At 45.6% G+C, this 18740-nt stretch overlaps 1 protein-coding gene across 9 annotated transcripts in view; it reads right to left on the bottom strand.

Annotated features, from left to right (window-relative positions):
• Nucleotides 1-5609: 5609 nt before the first annotated feature.
• Tmem131l (transmembrane 131 like) overlaps nucleotides 5610-18740 on the bottom strand; it is a 186733-nt gene continuing 173602 nt past the window's right edge. For 2 of the 9 annotated variants that reach the window (XM_017803530.1, XM_017803526.2), the window contains exons 28-35: nucleotides 18459-18625; nucleotides 17058-17243; nucleotides 13207-13285; nucleotides 11759-11874; nucleotides 9225-9345; nucleotides 8156-8247; nucleotides 6858-6997; nucleotides 5610-6013 (exon numbers count right to left, since the gene is read on the bottom strand). In XM_017803530.1, the coding sequence (XP_017659019.1) occupies nucleotides 5738-6013; nucleotides 6858-6997; nucleotides 8156-8247; nucleotides 9225-9345; nucleotides 11759-11874; nucleotides 13207-13285; nucleotides 17058-17243; nucleotides 18459-18625 (1177 nt within the window). In that variant the 3' untranslated portion in view covers nucleotides 5610-5737. The remainder of the gene's footprint in view (nucleotides 6014-6857; nucleotides 6998-8155; nucleotides 8248-9224; nucleotides 9346-11758; nucleotides 11875-13206; nucleotides 13286-17057; nucleotides 17244-18458; nucleotides 18626-18740) is intronic. The other 7 variants (XM_008854277.2, XM_017803531.1, XM_017803527.2 and 4 more) reach the window with 7 other exon arrangements.

The following is an 18740-nucleotide window of genomic DNA, read 5'->3' as shown; positions in this document are numbered from 1 at the left end:
TTGGTCTTTTTGAGAAAGGGTCTCCCTGTAGCCTCAGCTGTCCTGGAAGTCACTATGTAGACCAGGCTGGCCTTGAACTCACAGAGATCTGCCTCCCAAGTGCTGGGATTAAAGGCGTGCGCCACCACACCCGGCATGATGCATATTTTTTAAAGTATAGTCACTCTTAAAATTAAAGAGAAAGTTTTACTTTCAACAAAACTATCTAAATGAAATGAATGGTACTTTGATCCACATGAACAAGTTCCATCTCACTACATATTGTCTCAAATATTTATCTTAAAAAGTAAGAAAGTAGACTAGGGAGATGACTCAGTCAGTCAAGTGCTTGCTGTACAAGCATGAGAACCCACATTTGATACCCAACACCCACGAGGTGCAGTGGTGCATGCCTATAATCCTAGTGCACGGGATGCAGAGACAGGAGGGCTCCTGGGACTTGCTAGTCAGCCAGTCAGCCTAGCCAAATCAGTAAGTGCCAAATTCAGTGAGAGACCTTGTCTCAAAAATAAATAAATAAATAAATAAATAAATAAATAAATAAATAAATAAATAAGGCAGAGACTGATTGAGGAAGGTACCTGGCTTCTAAAATGCCTCAGCCACACTGGGTCAGCATCAGTCCTGAGAGAGGTCATCCCGGCAGAGCTTCCTTGAAACCTCTGCACAGTGCCTTTTATAAAGCAAGCACAGCTCACACAGTGTCAGAGTACCTTCAGAGATACTGCGCATGTTATTCACACACACACACCCCCATACATACATACACACACACACAACACACACACACACACCACATACACACCACACGCACACCACACATACCACACACCACACACACACACCACACACACACACCACACACACACACACAAATATATGTTCACATATACAAGTACACACGTGTGCATCCACACATGCGAATACATACAGGTAAAAAAAATACATACTCCACTTAAGTGCCCCCAAAGTCACAGAATTCATAACAAAACTCGAGTGCCAACCAACCTCAATATCCTCACTTAAAAGAAGTATCAGAATCAGGATTTTTAAATTTCTAAGTTCTTTCCTATGAAACTAAAATCCCAAGGAGGTTAAAAAAACAAACAAACAAAAACAAAAACCCTTGACCTTTGCATTGATTGGGGTTCTCTAGAGGAACAAAACTCATTGAATGAGTATATATTAAAAGGGAATGTATTACATTGGCTTACACAATACGTGCTGGGCAGTTCAATGATGGCTGTCCCACCCTGGAGAGGCTGAGAATCCAGGAGTTGCTTAGTCCAGGAGGCTGGATGCCTCAGCAGTTCTAACCTGGCACTAAAGACCTGGAGGATGCCTGGGAAGCCATTGGTCTTCCGTTGGGAGCCAGAAGAGGGTGGGGTTTGGTATTTGCAAAGGAATGTGACAGCAGGTGGCCACAGCTAAATGTGAAGCCAGAAAAGAGCAAAGCCTTTCCCTTAGACTTCCTTTTATCAACTGCCACTGGAAGGCGCTGTCTACATTTACAGTGGGTCTTTTCTCTTCAAATAACCTATGAAGAAAAATCCTGCAGGCATGTTAGCACACGCCTTTAATTCCAGCACTCGGGAGGCAGAGGCAAGCAAATCTCTATGAAATAGAGGCCAGCCTGGTCTACATAGTGAGTTTCCAGGCCAACTGGGGCTAAAGGGAGATTCTGCCTCTAAAAGACAAAACAAAACAAATGACAACAGCAGCAAAAAACTCCCTCACAGCTGTGCTCAGCAGTTTCTCACTTAGATGATTTCCGATCCAGTGAAGTTGACGTCCAAGATTAACCACCACAACCTTCATGAATGTCTGGCAAGATGCAGAATTTGCAAAATTCTGCTAGAAGTACCACTTAGAAACATTCAGTATACATTACTTTGAACTGTTTTTTTCATCAATTATTCAGCTATCTTTTCATGTCTTATACTCAAGAAAAGTAAAGTAAGAAAAGTGACTCACTTTTAACAGGCCATGTTAATGACTTCTCTGGTTAAATTCAAAGATACAGTTAGAAAGAGTTAGGGGATTGGAGAGATGGCTCAGCAGTTAAGCACCGGCTACTCTTACAGAGGACCGGGGTTTGGTTCCCAGCACACACACTGGCAGCTAACAATCATCTTAACGCCAGTTCCAGGGGATCTGATGCCCTCTTCTGGCTTCCATGAGCGTTGCAAGCAAAGGTACACTTACACGTAGGCAAAACACTGATACAGGTAAAAGTTTTTTAAAAATTTAGGGGGCTATAGTGGCACAGGCTTATAATTTCAACAACCTGCGTGGATGAGGCAGTGTTACAAATTCAAGGCCAACCTGGGCAACTTAGTGAGAACCTATCTCAAAATAAAAACAAAAAACAAGAAAGGCTGGGGATGCAGCTCAGTGAAGGTGTGATTAAGTTCAAGTCCCAGTTTTAGAAAAAAAATGTGTGTAAAATAAATGTTATTGTATTTATATTTTGACTATAAATGTTCTAAGTCCATTTGTAATATGAGTAAATAAAAAAGCATTCTTTGTGCACATCTGTCATTATTTTCCTTCAGCGTCAATTCTTGGTGTTTTAAAGGCACAAGGCAGGTAATCTGGAATCCTACCAGTTACATATAAAAATGACCCCTGCCAAGCTGAAACCTAATGTTTATCCTGCCACTGGTTCTTTCAAGTGATGACAGTGACTATATCAAGTAACAGCAATGAGGGTTGAGGGTCTTTGTGCTGTGTTATCTAATCACCAAGTCATTTAATCCTCTCGGAGGCACAGACCACTATTATCCCCTAGTGCAGAGGAGGAAACGGAACAGCGAAGGTTGGCAGGTGGTGAGGTTGAAGTCAGTGTGGGCAGTGCCCAGATGGGCGTTCCTCTGGGGTCGGGGTCAAGGTGACAAGGCTGACGTCCGTGGACAGGGGTGGCAGGGTCCAAGGTGGTCAGGCTGAAGGCAGGTGACCTTCGGGCTCCCCGTGCTGTGGCGTCTACACCTGCAGACAGGTGGAAGTGCCCTGGATACAGAACTGCAGGAACCTCTTCATGACTTCATGTGGCACTGTGCCCAGGGCCCTGAGGGCCATCAGCTCGCGCTGTCCGGGGGAGCCACACTGCTCCCCTTCCTCACAGCTCCACCGTGGGCCCTGACAGACCCATGCATCACTTTAACCCTTCACAAGGCCAAGGGATGGGCGTGCTGTGCACACCTTAGCAGGACTTTTCATCTACACATGCCATCACTCCCTCATCCTTTAGACCGTGGTGGCCAACTTCTAAGCAGTTCTTTTCAAATTTAGGTGACAGTGCTTTCTGTTGCACACGCAGGAAAATATTCCTCTTTTAGTGGCTAACAGGACTTATCCTTCCACTGTGGCCCCCAAATCAACAAGCCCCAGGTGCAGGAGTGGCAGAATCCAGGGCCTTTGTACTTGCTTTGCCCACTGACCTTGGCCCTGTAACTCTCTTGGGGTTCAAGTTTCTACTTCAAATAAATGTACCTCGGAAACTTTCCCTGACCACTGTGGAGGACCTGCTTGCCAACTCCCCCTAATTCACATCTCAATGACCCCTAGAGGACTGAATGCTTCAATCTTTAATATTTTCTCTCCTGTCCTGCTTCTAGGTTATGATGATGCATAGGGTCTTATCTCTGCTCTATGACCATGGCCTCAGGGCCAGCTCCCAGCCTCAGTTGCATGAATATTTAAGGGAATGAAAACTTCCAGGTTCCTTATTTTAGTCTTAAGGTTAAAAATGATATTCCGGTGAAAGTGAAGAATTTCACTTTGTGTAACAGAATAAAAAACGTATCGTGGGGCTGGAGAGATGGCTCAGTGGTTAAGAGCACTGTACTAGGTACTCTTGCAGAGGACCCTATCATTTCATACGTAGATAAGTATTCTTCAAACCACATACTGCAATTTGAATGCAAAGATTTTGCTATTCATTTATAATTTGAATTTGCAAGTCCTCAGTTAATAATGCAGTGAGGGGCTTGCTAGATGGCTCAGCAATTAAGAGCACTGTACTAGCTGCTCTTGCAGAGGACCCGGGTTCAGTTCCCAGTACCCACACGGTAGCTAACAACCATCTGTAACTCCAGTTCCAGAGGATCTGACACCCTCTTCTGGCCTCTGCGGGCACTGCATGACATGGATACACTTACATACATGCAGGCAATACACTCATACACATAAAATAATAAATTCTCTAAAAATGTATTGTGCTCTCACTTTCTTGGTGAGGAACTGAGATAAAGAAGGAAAACACTAGAAAAACAATTCAGAGGGGTGAATTTGACCCTGAACATGTTTTAGGGCTCTCTTCTAGTTGTTTAGTGTGGTGAATATACATCACAAAATTAACCATTTTAACTGTATGTGTATAGCTCGTTGGATTTCTTGTTCAAATGTTGCATAACCATTATCCATCTGCAGAACTCACCGTCCCAAACTGGAACTCTATGCTGCTGAGCACTAAATCCCCACTCCCTCCTCTCAGCCCGGAAGCCGCTTTTCTGCTGTCCCTTTGTCTAGTCCAGGTTTCAGGAACCACACAGTATTTACCCAGCCTATTCCACTCAGCATGTTTTCAAAGCTCATCCATGCAGCACATAGCAGTTCTCCTCCTTAAGGCAGAATGATGTTCTGTGGTATGGATAAACTAGTTTATTAGCTGTCAACAAATATGGGCTGTTTCCACTCTGGTTTTGGTGAATAATGCCATTAACACTAGTATTAAGATACTTAAGTTCTTGTTTTCCATTCTACTGGGTATGTGTCCAGAACAACAACAAAATGATTCACTCATAGAGTGGTAGTCTGCTTTAGCCAAACCAGGATTCTGACTTGGCAACTGGAGACCTCCCAGAAGCTCCCCTATGAGGGGAAGTCCTGAGCTTATAGACACGTGTTTCCTGTCCTGGCCCCCAACTCAACCAAAGTAAAAGGAATGAGCCCCAAACAAACAGATGTAACGCCCTACTCCAACCACTCCAACTTGAATCTCCAATAAAGACAAAGTAGAATATTAAAACAACTTTTATTGAAAACTATGTTTTCAAAGTTTACACATGGCAGATTGGTAATGCACCATGAAGTAGGCTCCCAAGGTCAGTGACAAGCAGACACACTTGTCTGGCACCAGTACCTGAGTCTCCTACGCAATAGTACTGAGCTGAGCCCCCTTCCTGAAGGAAGGCCAACACTTCCCAGAAGTTCCCACTGACTGGCCTGGCAGAGGGGCAGGAAGAATGATCACCATAAGGGGGACAGAAAACAGTGCCCTCTATCATGGGCCTCCATCAGGGAAATGATTTCCTGCTAGGCAGGCTTTTCTAGCCAGGCTTCTTCTCATAGGCTGTAGGGATAAGCTATGTGGGGCTTTTCAAAAGCCCTGACTGCCAGAACCATCGATGAACTAAGTCAAACTTTCTAGAATGGTGCTGGAGCAGCTTCATGTCAAATGTTCCTGGGGTCCAGTGTTCACCGACGAGACCAGCCACTCCCTTCCTTTTACCATCTCACTTCCTGAATGGTGGGAGTTACACAGACGGATGGTGAGTCTCCAACACATTTTATAAAAAGTTCCAAAGACAGAGCACCCAGATTTCATAAAAAAACATTTATTTTTTATAAAAGTGCCAAAATATCCACCAATGTCATAATCTATCTCAACAACCAGTTTATGCTAGTAATCAAAACACAAGGCCCTTTATTCACATTGTTGAAAATCCCAATCCTTTCACACATTCCCACAGTAGCTAGAGTCTCTGGCCAGTGGGAAGTTGGCATTGCGATTTGCTGTGGTAGTCCATATGTCCAGGTTCATATAGGCACGAAACGGATTGAACCCTGGGTAGTACTCTTTGCACATGACTGCCTGGTTCTCCATGTGGGTCGAATGCTCTGTGGTTGGACTGATAGGGCAGCAATTTTCATACACATCACTTTGCGGGGCCCAGATGGAACCAAAAAGTCCAGACATGGGAGACAAGCTTCGAGTGCTGGTGAGGTAAGACTAAGTGAAAACAGAGAAGAGAAAAATGCTTACAAAGGAGAAGAGGCTTTCAAGAGGCAACTCTGAGGCTGAACAGACACTCCAGGGGATACCAACATGGCACCAGCCAAGTTACCTGGGAGCTGTTAAACTGGTCTGAACAGTTTGGGTTGCTTTAACTCCATTTCTCTCAAAAGGAGGACTATGAAATTCTTTCTAATTGGATAAACTTGGTTGCAATCTAAGGAAGGACTCACAGTCAAATATCCTTCATATAGTTAAGAAAGTGTGGCAGGGGGCTAGAGAGATGGCTCAGCGGTTAAGAGCAATGACTGTTCTTGCAGATGACCCGGGTTCGAATCCCAGCACCCACATGGCAGCTAACAACTGCCCGTAACTCCCGTTCCAGGGGATCCGGCAGCTTCTTCTGTCTTCCAAGGGCATTGCACGACTAGATGCACTTACCTACATGCAGGCAATACACGCATACACATAACATAAAAATAATAAATAAAATATTGTAAAAAAAGAAAGCGTGTCATGGACATGGTGACTGATGCAATGACCTTGTGGAACTTCCATTTCATTTCTATCACAATTGAAAGACCACAGAGGTGACATAAAGACAGCTGTGTCACAGGCTTCCTGGCCCAACCTCAGTTTTACTCTGGTGAAGTCTAGGACTATCCTGGCTATGAGTCTCTACCATCTGTCCACACACACATTCCTCCCTAAGATGGCCAGTCTGCTCTTGTGACAAGAAACCCCACCAGCTCTGCCTGGTCTGAACTCAATGCTGAAGCAAGCCAAGATCAGGAATAAGGGTTAACGAGAACCGGAACTATATGGGAAGAGCAATACTCACTGGAGAGTTGACGAAACTGGCATGTCCCCAGGCAGTGGGCACGTTGGCTGGGGTGTTCCAGGTAGAGTGAGAGCCGTGGCCAATGAAGTCGGTCTGAACTTCTGTGGGGCAAGGGAAGCCATTGGTGTAATTCATGTTTTCTATGAGGAATGGGAGGCAGGAACATTTTCATAAACATTACTGAATTCTCACTCTTGAATGGAAAATTTCCTGAGATTTACTATACTAACCAGTTAAAGGCAGACCTAATATGTGGGTTCCTTGCTAGTCTGACAGTTAAGACATACCACCTGGAGCCCTCAGAGCATAAAGTGTTCCTTGGGGTTTATGTGTCTTTTTTTTAATCATTTCATGGGAGTATTTCCAGGGTACTAAGTATGCTTAGAACACTGATGTGAACAGTGTCAGGTCTTACCTATCCTTAACAACCTCTAGCTCCCCAAAGCTAGGGATAGACCACCAGGGTCTCATGCAGACTAGGCAAGTGTTCTATCACCAAGCTATACTCTTCTCAGTTTTCTTAACTGCCTGCCATGCCATCTCAGCCACCTGCGTGTACAATAGGGTCTAGTAAAGTTAACTGTGAACAAAGTACTTCTTAGACATCTGCAAGAAAGTAAGGGTTACAAAGCCTCCCAGTCCCCATGGGAGGAAGTTACCAAAGCTCCCCCTTGTGGCTAGCCCACTGCGATGCATGTGCCGGAGCCCTGACACAGGACTTGCTTGGAGATAGTGCTGGGGTGAGAAAGCAGGACCAAATGTATTCTATAGTTTTCAAATGATTATTGGGGCAATACCTTAATTCTTAAATTATTTATTATGACATATGATTTGAGACTACACATCTGTAGTTGTCCACAATTTCTGCTGCAGATTTTTTTCCCTCCTTCTGCAGCACCTCTCATACCCCAGGGCAGTCAGGATATGGTAAAAAAAAAATCTGTATCTCATGAGACTTGTCTGCCTAAGAACTAGTGAGCCAGCCTCCCAACAGATTAAGTTACACTGTTAGGTCCACAGAAAAAGAGATGATCCAGTTCTGCCCAATTTACAGGACTAAATGGAGCAACGCTACACAAAGAATGTCCTAGATATCAGACTGAGGGCTGCTGGGGGCCCATTCGAAATTGCCTATGTCTGTGTGCACGCATGGATCCAGAGTAGCCCAGCGCAGGAGTGTTCTCAAGTCCCCTCACTGCTGAAAGGCGCATTCTTCGTGAGTGGTAAAGTCCACACACCGCTTGCTTTGACCTTCTGGGAATGAAAGAATGGCACTAGCATGGATCAAAGGCTTTTACCTTCTGGAAAGGTATTGTATTCATTCAGTTCCAGTGGGCAATAAACACTGGGAAACTGGCCTTCGCAAGTTGCACTCCAATCAATGAAACTGCTACAAAGAAATAAGGTCTAGTTTCAGAAGCAGCAAACCAGAGATCAAGTAAAGACAAGAAAACAGTTTTATTCCCCCAAATCCAAACCTGCAAAGTCCCCAATTCAGGACAATAAAAGATGTGTTTTGTCAAGTCAGAGTTAAAGGCTTATTACTCAATGATTCTTGCCAATGACATCCCACTGGCAGGACAGCTGGCTTGGGCAAGGGGCAGGCAGGCACACTGTCTTCCTAACACTATTTGTGAGGTCTAGCTAGACACAGAAGCTGGCTGCAGCTTTATCAGCACCACAGAAAAGCAACAGGGATGCCTCAAAGTGTCTCAGCACAGACCTGAAGGGCTTCACCTTGGTTCTGCTAATCAAATGCCTACCTGTCACACAACACAACAGACATTTGGCTTAGAAGTCACCACTAGACAGACTCCCACTGTGATCACCACAGCAAACTGAATTCTAATTGCAGAAAACACAGGAAACAATGCTGCTATAAGCTAAAGCCAAAGCCTTCAAGCGGATCCTTTGACAACAAAGACATCAACATTATTCCAGGTCCCCTAACTGAATGAGTATTAATACTGAATGGCGAACTGAAGAGGCATAACAGTATTTTGATAATCAGGCTCTCCAAATTTGTAAATATATGTTCAGGAACAACGTCATGGGAAAGTGAAACTCAGCCAGGGACCAGGAAATGAGTGTCTTTCAAATTTGCTTCATATATGACATCATCCCTAGATTTACAGAGGAAAGTCTGACAGGGTTACCAGCTTTAGTGCTTTTATTTCATGTTTCTCTCAGTGCCTGGTTTGTTTTAACAGCATAATACAACTCTAAAAGGCAGAAAATACACAGCTAAAAGCCCCCAAGGGCTCAGTCATGGTACGAGAAGACGCCCTAACAGAGTTCTAGATCTAGCTACAGGGCCTTAGGCCAAGCTTAGGCCAAGCAGAGCTGGACCAGAGCAGTGAGGCCTACCTGTCAGGGATGGGGGCAGGCTCCTGAGTCACACCAGGTGTGCTGTTCTCCACAGGGCAGTTGAAGTTGCTGGTCAGACACACTGGCTGGGGAGACCACAGGTCTCCGGGTGGATACAGACCTAAGGAGGACCGTGAGGCCTGTCAGTACACCTCCTTCCCCACTTGGCCCTCAGTCACCCTCCCACAGCACCCAGCTCCTCTCCTCCTCCCTTCAGAAAACAGTCTCTCTCTCACACACACACACACACACACGCACACACGCACACACACATGGTAACTTCTGCTGCTTTCTGACTCCTTTGGGGACATTATTTCAGGATTTAAGGCTAAAAGGCAGCGTCTGCTTTGGTTTTTGCCTCAGAGGGTGTACAACTGTCTGCTGACATGGTTGGCAGGCTCTGTCACAGATCCCAGGGTACAGCAGTGAAGGATGCTCAAGTGAGCAGAAGCACAACATGGCAGATGGTCATGTGGCAATTTTGAGCAGGGTGGTCCAGATCTCACTGAGGGCACATTCCACTGAAGGTGTGACTGAGGACAGGGAATGAGCTATGTGTCTGGGAAGCTCATGCCAGGATGGGAACAGTCTCCAAAGGACCTGGGTATTACTGAGTCTCCACAGCAAGGATTCTCGTGACCAGAGGGTGAAAGGAAGGGAGGGATGAGGCCAGAGAGGACTGGGCCTACAGCTCCTGGAAAGATTCGGCACTATGCTTCTGGCAGGAAGCAAGGAAAGGTAGAGCAGCAGGACTGCTGAACACAAGTTTTCACAGTGGCTTCTGTTCCTGCACATATGTAAGAAGGTGGTGAAGTGTGGGGACAGGAGGGGGAGAGTGATGGAACCAGGAGGGGCAGCAGATGCCATAGTGGGCTACATGAAAGGAGTGGCTGGAAATGCCAGGGCTGGCCAGCAGGTGTATGTTACTCCTCAGAACAGGTGGGGCTGGGCAGGATGAGCAACACTACCATAGTCTTTGCAAAATGAAGACAGTAATATACAGGAGTCAAAAAAATGGCTTCCCAGGGACCAGAGCAGTACTGCAGGGCAGAAATGAAGTATGTGACAGGAGAGGGACAGAAAAATGAGCAGGACCATCACTTGGCACACAGCCAGACCATGGAGACAATCTATTTAGTGAGCTCAAGAAAAGGCGATCAAAAAGTTATTGTAGATTATTAATGAGTGCCAGTCAAAGGCATCTGAAACATAAACACAGCTGGGGATACCAGGTCACACAGAAATCTCTAAGGGTCAAAACAAGATCATAAAGTAACACACACTAACAGGCATCTGGGTTTGGTAGTGAGAACTAGGGCAAGCAAGCACACAGGTGCTCTACCACTCAGCTACATTCTAGTCCTGGGTATCTGTTTAGAGTTGTGTTGTTCACTTTTTAAAAAACTGTTCCCTGTCATTAATTAAAGCCTATCCTCTATTACCTCACAGAAACAGCAGTAGTACCATCTAAAATCTTCCTCCAGGCTTGTCTTGGTGAAGTAGAAATGAATGGATTTTTCCATTCTATTTCATTAAAAACATTTATCTTATTTGAATTAGTCATTAGGTCTGATTCATGAATAATCCTGCTTGTTAATAATCTAACAGCTGAGAACACAGCAGCACGTGGCCTTATTTATGCTTTCCTAGGGGGAATTCTCCACTGGGCAGAACAGCTTTTGTTGTTCTGTTTTGAGACAGGGTCTCACTATGTAAAAGACTGACCTGGAAGGCTCATTCTCCTGACTCAGCTTCCAACTGAGCAGCTTTTTGTTTGGCATGAATTACACGCACAGAGGTAAGTATGCATACCAAAGCTAATACTGTCATGGAGAGTGAAAATGAGGCATGCCTGCCATGATTCCTGACCCTGATTTGGCCGAAGTCCTAGAATAAAACAGGAAAGCAGAGAAAAGACAGAGGTAGAAGACAGAAGAGGTAGGAGAAAGAGAAAACAGAAAGGGGTGGGGCTGCAGCAAGGTCCTCACTGACAGTCCCCGACAGGAGTGGGGTTCCCTCTAGCCACCCCCATCTCCATGGTCTGAGGCCACCATCAACCCACATGCAAGAGGTGGGAGCTAGCTCTGCTCTCTGCCTCGGCACTGGTGCAGGCGGCAAGGCTGCTCACCCAGCTGCTGGGGCCAAGTTAGCAGGCTCCTAGGACAAGGTGAGCTGGGGGAGGAGAGGGACAGGTGAGGGCAGGGAAACTCCCTACCCCCAGCTCACTCCCCAGCTGAGTCTGGCTTCTCTGGGGCTACATGCCCTCCTAGTTTCCGTCATCTCTGACTAGAGAAGTGAACTCAGTGAAGCAGGAGGCTCAGGTGAGGGGCTCCGTGATGTCCCGGGGCAGCAGAACTAGGATCTGTGTCAGCACTGCTGCCAAGGGTTACCTGGGACAGCCATGGCTGTCCACAAGCAGGCACCCTCCTAACGCCTACAAACAAGGCATGGAGGGGTCCCCTGTGGTGCCTTCTCCAGCTCCTAGCCAGGAAGGTGTGCAGAGCACTTGGCTGATGCCCAACATAGGGCCTTACCCTTTTCTTCCTCAGCACCCCCGGATGCAGCAGGAGGACCAGGACGGGAAGGCTCTGTGAACTTCGGGACGCCACTCTCAGCTCTGTGGGCAGTGGCAGGAGGGAAATACTGAGTTCTGTGCACAAAGAAATTCAGAAACTGCATAACCAAATCTTACTCGATTTTCACATGAATTCCCCACAGAAACACACAGATATTAAAGATACACAGCCAGACAGGAGTTGAGGATACTGAATACCCAAGGCCCAGTGAAGTCTTCCTTACTTGAATGAACAATGCAGCCATGGTGAGGTCAGCTGCACTTCCACTCTGCCTACCCCAGGCCACACAGTTCTTCACAGATGGTCTACTTTCTTCCTCTAACAAAATGTTCACAGGGAGCTTTCCTACTGCTCACGATTCTCCTCTTCCCTATCTACCCCTCTGCTTCCATCCTCCTGTCGTCTCACAGGGAGGCACCCAGGAAACCTACCACGTGCCACTCTGAAATGCTCTTTCATGCAGACCCTGCAGTCCTCCCACTATGAAAGGTACAGCTGGCTCTCTGTCACCAGTTTCCACATGAGTGGACTCAGCCAAGCACTGACTGAAAACATTTAGGGGAAACATTTCATTGTAAACAACATGTACTCTGGAATCAAACCTTAGAAGGTTGAGTCCATACTGAAAATGTATAAACTTATCTTCTTGTCACTATTCCCTAAATAATGTAGTATAAGCATTATACTGCATTAGGCACTATCAGCAATCTAGAGACGATTTAATGGAAATGGGAGGATGGGAACAGGTTTTGTGCAAACACTGCCACTTTGGTGTTGTTATTTTCAAACAGGGTCTTGCCATGTAGCCCTGGTCGGCTGGCCTAGTACTTTGTGCTATACAGCCCAGGCTAGATGAATTCACGGCAATCCTCCCGTCTCAGCCTCTTGAGTGCTAGGATTATAGGCATGTGCCATTATCCATGAGGGACTTAAGCAACTGTAGAGTTTGGAATGTGTGTGGATCCTGGAACCCATGCATACAGACACTGAGGGATGGCTGTACCTGTCTTTTTCATCCAATGCGGCAGGAAGCATCACCCAGAGAAACTGTACATGTGTCTACCATGTTCTTGGAACCATCAGTGTTGTTTTAATTCAAGTCCTAGCCCATGGGAGATCATACCCATCGTTAGTAACTCCTGCTTCCTCTTTCTGCTTTCAGAGGAGACATGTTTTCCAGTGTGGTGGTGTCCCTGACAAGCTATTGAAACCAGACACTCCCATACCAACCCTGTCTACTTGAAATGATTGTTCCTTTGAGTTATAAATATCAGATTTTGCTTTGCTGTGTCTTTAAAAGGCTTTCATATTTTAACCTTTAGAACAAAGTACCAACAAGTACCACCCTGACTGACAGACCAAGTAGAACATCCAGCACTGTGGTAGTGAGGATGCTGAGCACTCACGTGGGGCTGCAGATATGGTGAGAGAGGTTCAAGGCGATGGGAGCCTCAGAGGGAAAATTGTGGTGGGAAACACCGTCTCCTGCATTAACAATAACACAACATCAGAGGCTGTCTTTGTAATTCAACTGTATACTCAGTATTAAAATGCAGAGATGGGTGGTGATGGTATAGTAGTTAGCATAGCTGTCTTCTAAAAGCAGATTGTTGGTATTTGCCCCAAGTGATTTGTTTTCACTTTAAACTGACAATCACACATTCCTTCTTTTATTGTATATGTATATTTGTATATGTGTATGTGCAAGTATGTATTCGCATGTGGAGGCCAGAGATCAATGCTGGGTGTCTTCCTCTACCATTTTCCACCTTGTTTTCTGAGACAGGGCCTTGCACTGAACCCAGAGCTCACCCACTGGCTAGACACCCTGGCCAATAAGCTGGAGGAATCTGCCATTCTCTGCACTGGCCCTCCAGTCCTACCATGTCACCATGCCCAGCTTACATGTGGGTGCTGGGGATTCAAACTCAGGACATTTTCCTGCCATAATGTAACCTTCAAATACAACTTAAAGACCGTATGCTACATCACTGTACAGTAACAGCTTTGATAATTTTACCACTGTTCCAATGTCACCCTTTCTTGCCAAGCAAAAACTGCCCTTCTACTTTTTTCTCAATGTTAGGTATTCATTTCCAGCCCCATGTTAGCACCACCAGATAGATAACCCTCAATCCTTTGATAGATGAAAGAACGCAAACAGTAGGACATGAAAACCAAGCTGCTGCTTGCCAGGAAAGTGTTCTCCACCATCAAACAAATGCTAAATGTCCACCTTCACCTAATTTGTGTTTCCTTGGGGCTGACACTGTCCCAAAGGAAGGGAGCTGTTTGTTTCATAGAGGCTGAGAAAAATCTTATCTTTTTCCATATAAAAGCACAATCCTCAGAAATAAAAAGACATGTAGTATTTATCTATGGTGTTAGAATGTTCTGGAGGGTATTAGGAAAGAATTAAAAAAATGTCAGTGGGGAGAGAAAATGGAAAGGATCTGAGAAGCGCTGGCTGGAGTCACAGGTGGGGTCTTTCTCCAGGGCCTTCAGCTGCTACTGCATTGGCATCTCATGATTTGGAACTTCTTGGCAGTGATGGGAACACAGGGCCTTGCACATGCTATGCCAGTACACTACCATTGGGCTAAAACACAGTCCCTTTTTTTGTTTTTGAGACAAGGTCTTGTCCTTTTGCCTTTGACCTGAAACTCACAATCCCTCTGTTGTAGCCTTCCTGAGTGCTGGTACTGGGCTCCAGGCATGTCTAGTGCTGCAGGTAACCCTGTGGGGAGGGCAGGAGGTAGATGGCAAGTGTCCTAGGCCTCGAGGAAGAAGTCACAGGCTCAGGCTTAAGCTACTGTCCAGTACGCTGCATGGTGTTGAACAAAGCAAAACTGCTCCAAGCCCAAGTCCTCAGTTCCAGCCAGGGAGCAGGGACACATACCTGCCCTTCTCAGGGATGCTTGGGCCTCTCCACAAACACAGGCACCACAGAAGTAAAGCCTAAATGGGTCTCACTGCTCTTCCCTTTCACTGTGTTGAAAATAACTAAACAGAATGAGTTGTGAGCACAGGACTACAAAAAAATTCAGCAGTGAGTGAAAGACGGCAAGCAGCAGATGCTCCTTTGAGTCGGTGTCTCATTTACATAAGCTAAAAACAAACAGTCCCGTCTGGCTGATGGAATTATGAACACTGAAAAATGTACTAAAAGTACACACCGAATTAATAGTAGTGATTCCCAGGGAGGAGAAAGTGGATAGAGGATTAAGGTATTTTTTCTTCTTAAAAAACAAACGGGCCAGAGAGATGGCTCAGCAGTTAAGAACACTGACTATTTTTGCAGAAGACCTGGGTTCAGATCCCAGCACCCACATGGCAGCTAACAACTGTCTGTAACTCCAGTTCTAGGGGATCTGACAGCCTCTTCTGACCTCCACGGGCATTGCACGACATGGTGCACTTCCATACATGCAGGCAATACACACATACACATAAAATAAAAAATAATAATAATAATAAAAAGAAAAACAGACAGGGCTGGAGAGATGGCTCAGTAGTTAAGAGTACTGACTGCTCTTGCAGAGGACCTGGGCTCAATTCCCAGCACCCACATGGCAGCTAAGACTGTCCTTAACTCCAGTCCCAGGGGAATCCGATGCCCTCTTCTGATCTCTGCATCATTGCATGACACAGTTGTACTCACATACATGCAGGCACTACGTTCATACACATAAAAGAAAAATAATAAATAAAATTAAATTAAAAAACAAACAAACAAGGAAAGAAGAAAAAGAGGGCTAGCAAGATAACTCAGCTGCTGAAGGAGCTTGTGACTACACCTGGTGTCCCAAGTCCAATCCCAGGAACCCACATGGTGGAAGGAAAGAACTAATTCCCAAAAGCTGTCTTCTGGCCTCCACACACACACACACACACACACACACACACGGGGGGGGGGGGGGGGGGAGACAGAGAGAGACAGAGACAGAGAGAGAAATTTAAAAACAATACCAAGAGTAAATGTGAAAAAGAGTTATTAATTCTAGGTGACAAAAACATATTCCGAACTCTGATCCCACCTGTATCATTAAATTCTCAAAAGTAAAGGAGGGTAATGTACATAGCAGCACTGTTTACAATAAACAAAATGTAAAGCAACCAAGTGCCCACTGATGAACATAACTGATAGAGAAACATACTCTATACACACAAAGGAATATGAATAAGCCTTGAAAAGGAAGGAAATTCTGACATGTTCTGCAACACAGATAAGGCATGAGGACATTAAGCTAGGTGAAATAAGCCAGTCACCAAAAGACACTGGACATGATCCACAATCATACCTAATCCACATAAGACAATCAAGCATGATCTGCAATGATATGTGATCCATATAAAACAATTGTACATAATCCAAAGCCATATATGATCTACATAAGACATCTGAAATCATATATGATCCATATAAAACAATCATACATGATCCAAACTTATATATGATGTACATATGACAATCATCCACAATCCACAATCATATGGTCCACCATCATACATGATCTACAGATGACGAATATACATGACCCATAATCCACATAAGACAATGATCCACACTCATACATAATTCCACTTGTTTGAGATAGCCTTATCAGTCAAATTTGTAGGGACAGAGACTGGAAGAGAGGCTTGGGGAGAAATGGGGGTGCTATTTAAACAGAATCTCAGTTTAGAAGGGTAGAAAGTTCTTGTGGTAGATGGTGATGGCGGCCATACAACAATGTGAATGTGACCTTAACCAGTATGAATACCGATTCCTAACATTAATAAGAATTCAAGGACATTCTCCCTGCTCTGGGGTTCACATTTGCTCTGCATAGCTAGTTAGACCCTCCCCATGCTGTCCACATCCCTGCAGCAGGACCAGGTCCACTCCTGCTCATCCTTCCTGAGACCTCCAGACTAGAATAAGTCAGACCCCTTCCACTGCGTGTTGACTGCCATGCACCCAGACCAGCTCCGTTTGAGGTGCTCCAGTGCTCACATAGACTGCTTAGCTTTATCCTACTCTGTACACTTACACATGGTTAAAATTGTTTGAAATATTTTAACATAATAAAAAGACATTCAAATGTACAGGTCTTTGAATTTTTCAAAGATAGAAATGGAATAATACCCATCATGGTGGTGGTCAGGAGGGACAGAGGAGGAAAGGAAAGCAATAAGTTTGAGGCAAGCGAAGTTTCAAAGCCACGGTCTGCTCTGTCTTTTGTGAGGGATGCCTGAACCTTGTGCTTGGACTCACCAGCCAGCAGGAAGTGCTGTGCATCCACCACTGGCTTCCTGTCACAGTCAGAGCTGCCACTGCTGCTCCAGCTGCCCCAGCTGCCCCTGCTGGCACGCACGCTGCTCAAGGAACTGCTGCAGTCAGAGCTGGAGTCTGAGCAAAACTTGTCCACACACTTCTTCTCAGACTTCCGGTAGTAACTGTCTGGAGGGGATGAAAGAGGGGCTGTGCTTCACTGAGACAGTTCCAACTAGGGCCACTGGTAACAAGTGGAGAGGTGAGGTTAGGAAGAGCAGGGTCAGGTTCAGGGCCACCACCTCTACTCAGCTACCAAGAAAAAAGAAGTTCTTGGATTTGAGGAAACAGTAGAGCAGGGGCAAAGTCTGCTGTCTCTGGACCAACATTAAAACCAAGCAGAATTTGCATCTGAGAATAACTCCAGGGGCTCAGTGAACTCAGCGGAGGAACACTGGTTTAGCATGCTCATAAAGTGTAACCCTGGGCACAAAGCGGACTAAAGTTAACAAAAACATTTCTAGAAATAAAATTTCTATCAAGAGAATTGGGTCTATTCAACTGAACAGATGAGAGATTTGCAGACCATTTTCTCCTCTCTCATTAAAATGTTCATGAAAGGTTTCAAAACATTGCTGATTACTGATGTGTGGGGGAAGAAACTCTGATTAAGACCAAAAAGTAACAACCTTCTTTCAAGAGAATGAGCAAGAGAAGAACAGACAGTTCCACCTCGTGTGCACTCCTGTAGAGAGCTGATGTACGGGGACGGTCAGTGTGGGATGGATCATATGCCACACCCCTTCAATGGCCCTCTGCCTCACTATCCTCCCTTCTACCCTGGCTCTGATGTCCCTAAGGCTCCCATTCCCAGGACATTACCCAGAAGTCCCCAGGTGAACCAGCAGCCTGGCTCTGCAAAAACTAGCCTGCTCAGGGTGGGACAGCACCGACTTACCATCCTCTCCTCTCTTTCCCCATGGGTTTCTGCTGAGAGCCATGCTGACCCTGCTCCTTCAGCAGTTTGCACAGGGATAGCTGGGAATGCACAGGCTTTAGGGCAGGAGGAGTGCACAGTAGAGACTTGCTCATGCTCAAAAGAACATACGTTTTTTTTTTTCCTTTGGTGTCTTTGAGACAGGGCCTCCCTATAGCTCCAGCTGGCCTGGAACTCACTATGTAGACCAGGCTGGCCTTGAACTCAGCAGGGATCTGCCTGCCTCTGCCTCCTGAGTGCTGGGACTAAAGGCATGCACCATCATACCTGGCTGGGAACATACACTTTTTTATCTCAGCCTGACAACTTTCCATGCAGGTTGCCAATAACTGAATGGCTATAAAGTGACATTTCTCACACACTGGACTCTCTGAAGTAAAGATTACATGGGAAACCACACTACCTACCCGCCTCTCTCCGTGCAGGGGAGCTGCCCGCAGTTTCCACACCTGCTTTACAAATCTCCCTGGTGCTTTCCTGTACACACCAGCTTCCGATGTCACTGCTCAACTCCGGCCTCTCAAAGTCACTGCACACAAGTTTCAGTTCACTCTGTTCAGAAGGCCTAGGAGAGCTATGAAAAAAATCACATCTCCATGGTTGTTACATAAATGCACCTTCTTCTCATGAGGCTTGTCAGGTCAAAGTATCAATTTGGTACAAGCTAAGCCTCCTCTCTAAGACCAGTA

The sequence above is a fragment of the Nannospalax galili genome, unplaced genomic scaffold (assembly GCF_000622305.1).
Source record: "Nannospalax galili isolate Female #2095 unplaced genomic scaffold, S.galili_v1.0 scaffold305, whole genome shotgun sequence".
Lineage (NCBI taxonomy): Eukaryota > Metazoa > Chordata > Mammalia > Rodentia > Spalacidae > Nannospalax > Nannospalax galili.
Note: the sequence above shows the minus strand (reverse complement) of the source record. Positions and strands in the feature narration are given on the sequence as shown.